Source organism: Xenopus tropicalis, chromosome 8 (assembly GCF_000004195.4).
Source record: "Xenopus tropicalis strain Nigerian chromosome 8, UCB_Xtro_10.0, whole genome shotgun sequence".
Taxonomy (NCBI): Eukaryota; Metazoa; Chordata; class Amphibia; order Anura; family Pipidae; genus Xenopus; species Xenopus tropicalis.
In genome coordinates, this window is record NC_030684.2 from 37,217,888 (window position 1) to 37,228,437 (window position 10,550).

Here is a 10,550-nt window from a genome sequence, read left to right on the forward strand (position 1 = left end):
CCACCTTTCTCCTTTCAGCATTTTATTCAGATTTGCAGAAACTAAAAAATTAGCTACTGTGAACATAGTTAGGATTTGTTTAAATGCCTAACTAAATCCTGGATCTGGTGCATCCATAAATGTCACACAGGAACAGAATTTTAAGTGCTAACTTCAAGTGTACAATGGTATAACTGATCTGGTCTTCCTTCCATCAAGATATGTACAGTTGCTTTAGGAGTTCAATTGCTATAGAACAATTTCATTTTTACTGCAATTTGGTAACTACACTGGGATTAACAGTACCAAGTCCCTCTGCCAGCTATGCAGGTTATAAGACATTTTTCTTTTTGCTATGTCAAAGAAAAATTGATCTCCTTTTACATTTTCATATCTAAACTGATTGTGTTGTATAACTTTTTCAGTTGTATAGGGTATACGTATATTCCTTTTATGTTAGATTTTTACTTTGAAGTATACTTTCCTTGAACAATTTGATTTGTTTTGCGTGTCTGCTTCTTTAAATATATTCTTTCACTAGGATATGCAGAAGTATCAGGATCATATAGCAGGTCCAAAATCCTTATGTAAAAATCATGTTAGAAAGCACTGCTAGTGCCTGCACTTGAAGACTAGTGCTGATATTTGCACATCTTACCCATTACTTTTGGTTACTCCTTCACAGTGGCTCTCAGGATACCAGCAACTTTAGTGTAAACAGACTGTATATGTCACTGCATGGAACATCCGCTGTGGGGTAAGGACTCCTGCAGGGTGATGGCTACTGATTTAGAGAGATAAGTCATTGTCCCAAAACGTCCACTGGGGGCACTGTCATAGAGCAAATGGCAAATACCAGCCGTTGGATCAACATTCAACATGGTGTCATCCGCACCAAGCACCTTCTGTGAATGATAGAGATGAAAGAGAAAACCATGTTAGCTGTACCTCAACAGGATATGGCCATAACATATTTACCCCAATTTCCATTATTTCATAGTACATTATTGCTGTTTCAAGTAAGGGTTAGGAAATATGGGCATGAAAAAATGGCAGAGAAAAGGGAAGCGGGTATTTGCAAAAGTCTGTCATCCTTTACATTTAGTGCCTTCATATGTTACCATTTATTATCTGACACATTAGAGGTCAGATTTCATATGGACATGTTTGTTTGCTTTGCATCAGCTAAACTTCCATAGGGCCGTGACAGACGGGGAGATTAGTCGCCCGCGATAAATCTCCCTTGTTGCGGGCGCCTAATCTCCCCGGAATGCAATCCCACCTGCTAGAATGTAAATCGCCGGTGGGATGGCATATGCAGCGCGGCAATTTCCCAAAATCAGCAAAGTTGCCTTGAAAGGAAACTTAGGCGATTTCTGCGCTGCGTATGCCATCCCACCGGCGATATACATTGGCATTTCAGGGAGATTAGTCGCCCGCGATAAGGGAGATTTGTCACGCAGCAACTAATCTCCCCATCTGACACGGCCCTTAACTCTTACATTTAAACAGAGCAGATAAGCTCAGGCAGCATTGCATTCAAAGTAATGTAGATTTTTAAAAGGGTAAATTATCCTGCCAAGTAATCTGTGAGACACTTGCTCTGTACCTATAACCTGTGCCAAAAAGCAAGATGGGACAGCAGTTTTTAAAAGTACCATAAGCTATTTTCAAGCATAAGAAACCTCTAATATACCTATAAATGTAATCTGTTTCTTTAAAAAGTATATATAAATAACCTCTATATAAGATAAAATCCAGCGGCAAAACAGTTCTTCTCTTTCTGCATCATTTGAAATCCTGGCAGGGGAGAAGGGACTAAAACATTGATGTTGCAAACTGTAACAACTTCTCCGCAGCTTAGATGGCATGCAGGAACTACATAATCCAGAATGCATTGCATTGTGATGGAGAACAGGGGCCAAATCTTAGGTAACTGTTCCAAACCATATTATTACATTAATAATAAATTACTATATAAATGAATGTCATACCCAATGTGTAAGGCACCAGGAGTTTTAGAGCTTTAGATAGTAGGCCTCAAACCAGCATTAAATGCTGTAGTATTAGCTACCATCCTGCACATAGATTTACTACTCTCTCCCTGGTGCATATAAAAAGAAGCTATGCATCTACTATGGTTTAGTTCTTTGGATACAAAGCCATATGTGTCCACCGTTCTCTGAGGTCCTTTCAAAGTGGTTTGACTTTACAAAAACAAGGTTTCCCACCAATATAATAGTTTAAAAAAATAAATGTCTCTATTATATGCAATAGATAAACTATGCATGTGCCGTTTCGATCGTGCAGCCATTTCTTCCATAGATGCAACCTTTGGCTTCACTACCCTAAATAAATAAAATGACAGAAAAGAATGAAGCTAATACATGGGCATGGCAGGCTATCCTGGCATTCATTATAACTGATAATTAATGACAATTAAAAGTGCACCCTAATCAGTCTTACATTAATTTGATCTGAGGGTTTGCATGCCTTTAAAGTGCCATGGCCACAGTATTTTCCATGAGATAAAAGTAATCTAGGTTAAAAACTATAAAATAGTTTTTAAAAACTAAAAATCATGATCAAAATAGTCAGCAATAGTGCAATAGCAATAGTGTTAGCAACTAATTACTGATAGCTGCACAACAAATAGTACCTGGGCATAATTCTTTCTGAGAGTGACTGACACAATGGCAGTATCTGACCTCACCCCATCTCTTTGAGCAGCCCATATGCCTCTATTAATGAATGCACCATGCTGGCCTAGGAAGGAAAAAAAAACATGATTTGTATGTGCAATGCATTTTAATCTTATATCTTATTTATAATTGACATAACCTTGCATCATAATACTAACACTGAAAAAAGTTGTTCCTGCTGGCCATTCACATAAATTTCTTTCATAAAAATTTCAATAGGTGATTGGCGGCCCACAAATTATGATTATCACGTGTATTATAGATACTGGTTGGTTATGGGATCAGTTGGGTTAGAAAATATCTATTAATGCACCATATCGGTCAGTGTGTAGTACATGAGCAGATGAGGGCGTGAAGGGGAGCTGAAGCTCAGCCTACTGCTGCTCTGATTGTCTGGGGTGTCCTCCCAAATGATCACAACAATAAAAAGGTGGCAGTGCACTGTATTGCTGTTCTCTTACTCTCACACGCGCGTAAATCAGTGCGATAGAATATCAGGTTGGCCCACATGCATCTTTTGTATATTGCATATACTGCCTACTGAACACAAATATTGGTAACTTAGGACTGTGGCAGACGGGGAGATAAGTCGCCGCATGACAAATCTCCCTTGTCGCGGGCGACTAATCTCCACGAAATGGCATCCCACCGGCGAGAATGTAAATTGCCAGTGGGATTGGCATATGTGGCACAGTGATCGCTGAAGTTGCCTCTCAAGGTGATTCTGGCAAATCGCTGCGCCACGTATGCCATCCCACCAGCGATTTACATTCTAGCCAGTGGGATGCCATTTCAGGGAGATTAGTCACCCACGACAAGGGCAACTATACCCACGACACCTGTTATAATGCTAATTGCATTATTGGCCACTGTTCATTTGCTTTATCCATTAGCACTGAATGTTGTCTTATATCTGCTGATTACCATCTACCTGTGTTCATTATCCTGTATTTCAGTAACCCTAGTTCTGTATCCCTATAAATATCCATTACTCCCCAGGCTCAATTGCTGGGCCAAGGGTGGAAATAAGAGGGTCTCTGGGAATGCAGGAAGGCCAGGATTCCCATCTGGAGGGTATAATAATATAAACCAGTCCAACCAAGCCTCATAATATTGTAGTGCAACAACTCCCACCCACCTTAACACACTTTCACATTACAACAGCTGGGGGGGCTTCAGGACTGACCCCCTGACATATGTACAGAAATTAACACTTAATGCCCTAAACCAGAAGCCCCTGCAATGCCAGGGGGCCAGAGACAACTTAAAACCAGCCCTGGCTCTTGGATTCTTCTCTCCTTATTGCAGCGTTACGGCTTTTCCTGACATGTCCCCTCAGAGACATATATTGTTTGTGTAATAATGCCCCCCCTGCCCAGTTATATAACGCAACCCCCAGCACTTCAAATTAACCCTCACCCGCCGGGGCACTTTGCTCTGCACATTATCACACAATTCTACATATTCGGCGCTGTAAATATAAACCGGAAGCAGCGACTCCTCCATTTTGCCCAGGACCGGAAGTTTCTCTGTGCCACAGATGCCCTCCGAAAACCATGGTTCCGACCCTACAGTTCCCCGCAATGTGAGGATCGCTCAGCCCAGCGCCACAGGGGGGCGCCAGAGCTCACTCTTTATAGCTGTATAGGGTGCACTTGCTTAGTCCAACCTCCTGCTTCCTTTTATGTGGATAGCTGCGCTGTTACTGTGTATCCAGTCGGAGAGGATCAGGAGGGTTGGGTTTCATACAGGTGCCGATCCAACAGGAAACAGTGAGGGAGAAAATGTGCTGCAGCCACAATAAACTGTATGAATGGAGCAGCTTATATTCCGCACTAAAACTCCCTTACTTTGCTGTCCCGGTGAGCTCTAGGCAAGTGCCCTTTGCCTATTTATGGCTCTAGTACCTGTCCCAAATGCACAAGCATCACAGTGTGACATATACTTGGGAAAGTGCATTCCACAGAACAGAGCTTTAGGCCAAAGCAGCTCTTCCAATAAAGGCTTCTATTACTGGCACATATAAAAGTACATCATTGAGCCCTTGCCGTGCTGATACCTCACAGGCTCTGCCTTAAATTACAGCCATTTGGGTATGTGCACTTGCAGTAGCCCCTGCCCCCCTTCCCACATGGCTGCGGGGTCGGCTCCCTCTATATTTACATCACTGAGCACTTGTATTCTGATATCACATCATATCAACCCATGTAATTCCCTCTGTTTCACCTAGGGGCTGATTTACTAAGACACGAATTCGAATCCGAATTGGAAAAATTCCGATTGGAAAACGAACATTTTGCGTCTTTTTCGTATTTTTGCGATTTTTTTCGGCGCCTTTACGACTTTTCGGAAATTGTCGCGACTTTTTCGTTACCAATACGATTTTCGCGAAAAAACGCGAGTTTTACGTAGCCATTACGATTCGCTCGTATCTTGTCGCGACTTTTTCGTATTGAGCGCTCGGAAGCGGCGGGCGAAACTTTCAGACTTAGCATGATTTTGGAAGCCTCCCATAGGACTCAATGGCACCCTGCAGCTCCAACCTGGCCCAAGGAAAGCCTCCCATAGGGCTCAATGGCACTCTGCAGCTCCAACCCGGCCCAAGGAAAGTCTCCCATAGGGCTCAATGGCACTCTGCAGCTCCAACCCGGCCCAAGGAAAGTCTCCCATAGGGCTCAATGGCACCCTGCAGCTCCAACCTGGCCCAAGAAAAGTCACCATACTGAAGCTTGAATGAATCCGAACGCTACGAAAAAATCGCAACATTTTGCGCAACTTTCGGAATGGCTACGAAAAAGGCGCGACTTTTCGCGCAAGTTTTAACGCTATGAAAAAATCGCAAGATTTTACGCAACATTCAGATGGCAACGAAAAAGTCGCGATAATTTTCTGAAAAAATCGCCAAATACCGATCATTACGAAAAAAACGCAATCGGACGCATTCGGCCAGTTCGTGAGTAAGTAAATGGGCCCCCTAGTGTTGGACTGTGTGCCACCATATTAACCCCAGATATGCCTGCATAATCCCTACATAAAATGGAAGAGTATATTAACAATTGTGCCTGCATCCATAGTAGTTACGCCACTGGTGTGATGGGTGCTTTCAGTAAATAGCTTGATGGGGTGGTTCAGAACATTTTGTTACAGCCAGCAATACACATCAGTGGAAGTTGGGGATAAGGCCCCCGGGAATGAGGGCTTGAGTGCTAGGGAAGCAAGTGCCATAGCACACTCAGGGATAGCTAGTAAGAGCCGGTAAGGCGCCACTTGGCTTCCTTTAGAGCTTAAAGGAGAAGGAAAGGTTAAGTCACTTGGGGGTGCCAAAATGTTAGGCACCCCCAAGTGACTTAGAACGCCTACCTTGTACCCCGGGCTGGTGCCCCCGTACGGAGAGAACAGCACCAGCCCGGGGCAGCTGCCGGCGCTACCTGCTTCCTCCTCGCTTGCGCGCGCATGCGCAGTAGAGTGAAAAGCCGAACTTAAACATTAAAGTCGGCTTCTCACTCTACTGCGCATGCGCCGGCCCACGGATTTCGGCAGCAGCGCGCAAAGGAAGGAGGAAGCGGTGTCTACAGGTGCCCCGGGCTGGTGCTGTTTTCTCCTAACGGGGGCACCAGCCCGGGGTACAAGGTAGGTCATGTAAGTCACTTGGGGGTGCCTAACATTTTGGCACCCCCAAGTGACTTAGCCTTTCCTTCTCCTTTAAGCCAAATTTTTCTCTGCCATTTGCAGAGCAACGTGCTTACCAGAAATCAGCGGCTTGCTCACATAACTTCAGAGTGAATGGCCCAAGAGCCTGCCAGTTATCTTCACATGCATGTGCTTAATAGTCCCAACACGGCTGCCCAAACTGGGTCCCTGGAAACTGTAGGTAGCATAGCACTTGCTATCGACATTTTCTGGCCAAAGTATCAGTACCAGTACCAACTGGAGTGTGGGCTATTAGTGTGGGTTATTAAAGATCCAAAGTTGCATTTTGTACTGCTTTAATAAAGATTTACACCAACCCTCACTTGGGCCAGCTAACCAGCATCTCACCCTTCTGCTGGCTGCTTTCCCTGGCTGCATAGCAGAGCCTGAGGCACTCAGCACAGCGATCAGCAGTTAGGTGGACCTGAGAGGGGACTGCAGAATATTTTTCCTGTGTGAAGGCAGCAGAACTGTAATTGGCTAACCGTATCTAGAGCTGTGATTGGCTGGCATCATTAGGATGTGCCCATCACTCAAATGTAAAAAGTAAAAGTGTAATTTTTATAGTTACCAGCCCTCTGTAGCTCACACTGAAAACAGGCACCAAATCTTATTCGTTATTGCCTACATGGTGAGGGTGACAAAAGGTAACATGTCCCCTTCAGTGTTCCTCCAGGCAGGGGTTTGAATGGCTCCTCTTGTACTTCCCAATCATTTTACACAGGATTCCCCTTTGCACAGAAAATAAGTGCTTTCCCCAAAATCACAGCCCAGAACTCCTCTTTATAATTTGCAGTATGTGGGACACCTTTAATATTATAATACATGCCTGATGTTTAGAGCTTCCTGCCCTGTATGACTTGGCCTGCAGCCTTTTACATTTATACGGCCACTGAACATTTCATTAAGGCTCATTTATTAACAGTGGGCAAACCTACTGTTTGCAGGAAAATCCAGGGAGGCTGTTAATTATTAGAATTATATAGAACCATCAGAAAGGGGTCCTTTGTGAGGAATTTGTATAGGTTTACTTCCCAAAGCTGCACCGTAAACAGCACAGGGATAGAAAGACTCTGCCTGCCCTCTGTCTGTCTGAGGTACCCCCTGCAGTCTGTCTGTGTCCCACTGTATTGCTCTGTGCTCTTACACAGCCTGCACAGGAGAGCACAGCTGCCCACATGGAATTATGTGGGCATGAATGTGCCTCACACTGGTTGCTACTATATATATATACAGTATATATATATATATATATATATATATATATATATATATATATATATATACGAATTGGGAAAAGAAGCCGCACTCACAGGACTTAAGTGCAAAAATAAAAAACTTTTAATGGTAAATCAGTGAACTGACGTTTCAGCTGAACACCTCAGCCTTTCTCAAAGTTAAACCACACTGTGAAAGCTAACATTAAATACACTGACTGGCGGGAAAAAACAGACAACACAGGGGTGTGATGTATATATATATATATAATATTTCCCACAGACCTCAGGGATCTAGTGTGCATATTGTTTTTTTTTTTTGAAAAAAACTGAAACTGTTGTAGGGTGTTGGCTGGTGGGCCCTTGAAACCTGGCTCTATAGTGGGCCCTTGGTGCCCCAGTCTAACACTGATTTAGATGCAGCACTCTGAAGGCCTGACCAATCAACCCCTGGCTCAAATAGACAATCACAATGCAGTGATTAAGTTTTTAAAGCAGTGCCAACTGAGGGCCCAAATATCACTGCTATCCAGTATCGGTTTCTTTGGCTTTGTTTTATGCATACAGATTATTTGGATTCACTGAACATTTTAATGAAATTAATTACTATAGATGATGGACTCCCCAAATTCTTAAAAATGTTATGTTGAGGAACAGTATTGTTAAATTGTTGCAATATTTGCCCGTGCAGTGTTTCACAGATTGAGTACCCCCTCCCCATCTTTATTTCTGAGAGACCCAACCTCTTTGGGATTTTGTCTTCTTTAGCAATACACAACTTTTCCACTCTGTCCCAACTTTTTTGAAATGTGTCGCTGACATCATAAATTAAATACAACATAAAGTTTCTCAGTTTCAACATTTAATATACTGTCTTGTTTTAATATACTATACTGTACTGTTTTTAATAAAATAAAGGGTTTAAGTGATTGCAAATCATCCCGTTATCTTTTTATTTCCATTTTACACAGTGTCCCAACATTTTTGGAAACAGGGCTGTACAGTATCACCTTGTATTATTCCATTCTTTGGGCCAGCCACCCAGATGTCCAGAACAGCAGGAGGTGTATTAACTTTTTAAATCCCCTTCACCGACTTGTCATACATGCCCAGATGGTTGTGCATTATGGTCAAATTTGGCCAAACTGCCTAGCCAAATCATGCACTGACAGCTTAAATGGCTTGGTGAGATTCTCTCCCTGCTGCAAATCTACAGAGTACACCCTTTTTTGAGACCACATCGTATATATATTTCTACATGTTCTCCTCTGCCAATAATAGGACAATATTTAGTCCAGCGTTAGGTGGCATCCTGTTTCCCAGTATTACAGGGCACAGTGAATCCAGGAGCATTAAATAGCACAATGTATCCCCCAGCATTAGGTCTGTACAAATATTAAGTAGCAATCTCAGGGCATTCAGTGGTAAACTGTATAATTCTGCATTATGTGGCATTGGCACAGTGTATCCCCCTACACTGAGCTGTATATCAGTACTGTGGATGTCGCTCTGTGGAAAGCATTAGCACAGCACTGTAAAGCAGGCAGTTTAACAGGGAGGAGAGGCAGGAGCTGTCAAATATGTTGGCTGGGTGCAGAGTTATAGTCGAGCAGAAACAGAGGGTCAAAGCCTCATGGGAATCAGAAGGCTGGTTGCACATTTATCGGCTGCATTTTGTCCACCTCCGGTTCTGGGCAGAAGAAAGGATGATGATGGAGAATAAAATTTGAGGCAGGAGTTAATTTCCTCTGCCCATATTTTTGCATTTTGCACACAGCATATTGGCTTTCTTGTATTACTGCAGGTCCCTATGCCCCATTTCAGACAGCAGAGACCTGGGGCATCAACTTTCTCTAATTTAGATGACTATACCTTAAAGAGATACTGACACCAGAAATCTTTTTTTTACATATATCATAACATTGTTTTCTACAAAGAGAAAGAAAGTTTGCCAGCGCTTAGTTTGCCTTTAAAAATAATTTTTACAAAAAATGAGGTGTTAGTACCACACTTTGGCCAAAATATGTAAGCTCACGTGCCACATCAAGGCCCCTCATTGTACGTGAGTCCTACACTGTCTAATGACTTTGAGTCTGTGATGCAATTAACATTGTTTTCTGCAAGAACTTTATAATTTTGCCATAAAAGTCTGATGCTTTAACAATACCTGATCTGATCCCCCATGTTCCTCTATGAGGGGGCTGCCATGTTGGTGCAGCAGTAGGCCATTAGCATCAGAAGCTATAACTGTCAGGCTGAAAAGGGACAGTCAGGTTGGCAAAACAGTCAGATTCAGGAACTTCAAATAAAAATTACTTAAAAACCAAACCTGATAGCAAAAAACCATCAACATGTATATTCATATTTTGAAAGGTAGTTTTTTTGTGTCAGTATTGAAATATTTAATAAATATTTAAACATTAAATAAACCCAATATGGATGTAAGCAGCTTAGTTAGGAACAAGTATAGTGAACTGTTTTATTTAGTAAAACAGTTCAATGTTGACAAGTGCAAAGTTATGCATTTTGGTAGAAATAATATCAACGCGAACTATCTCTTGAATGGTAGTTTGTTGGGGGTTTCCTTAATGGAAAAGGATCTAGGGGTTTTTGTAGATAACAAGTTGTCTAATTCCAGACAGTGTCATTCTGTGGCTACTAAAGCAAATAAAGTGCTGTCTTGTATAAAAAAGGAATTGACTCAAGGGATGAAAACATAATTTTGCCTCTTTATAGGTCCCTGGTAAGGCCTCACCTTGAGTATGCAGTGCAGTTTTGGGCTCCAGTCCTTAAGAAGGATATTAATGAGCTGGAGAGAGTGCAGAGACGTGCAACTAAACTGGTAATGGGGATGGAAGATTTAAACTATGAGGTTAGACTGTCGAGGTTGGGGTTGTTTTCTCTGGAAAAGAGGCGCTTGCAAGGGGACATGATTACTCTGTACAAGTACATTAGAGGGGAT

At 42.5% G+C, this 10,550-nt stretch overlaps 1 protein-coding gene across 16 annotated transcripts in view; it reads right to left on the minus strand.

Annotated features, from left to right (window-relative positions):
* phka1 (phosphorylase kinase, alpha 1 (muscle)) overlaps positions 1-10,550 on the minus strand; it is a 148,467-nt gene that overhangs the window by 88,117 nt on the left and 49,800 nt on the right. For 11 of the 16 annotated variants that reach the window (XR_004219457.1, XR_004219455.1, XR_004219456.1 and 8 more), the window contains exon 34: positions 638-884. The exons of 3 other annotated variants lie outside the window; for them this stretch is intronic. Coding sequence is in view for 1 of the 13 variants with exons in the window: in XM_031890233.1 (XP_031746093.1) it covers positions 711-884 (174 nt within the window). In the remaining 12 variants the exon portion in view is untranslated. Of the gene's footprint in view, positions 1-211; positions 885-10,550 lie in introns of those variants that run through there. 2 more of the 16 variants (XM_031890233.1, XM_031890231.1) reach the window with 2 other exon arrangements.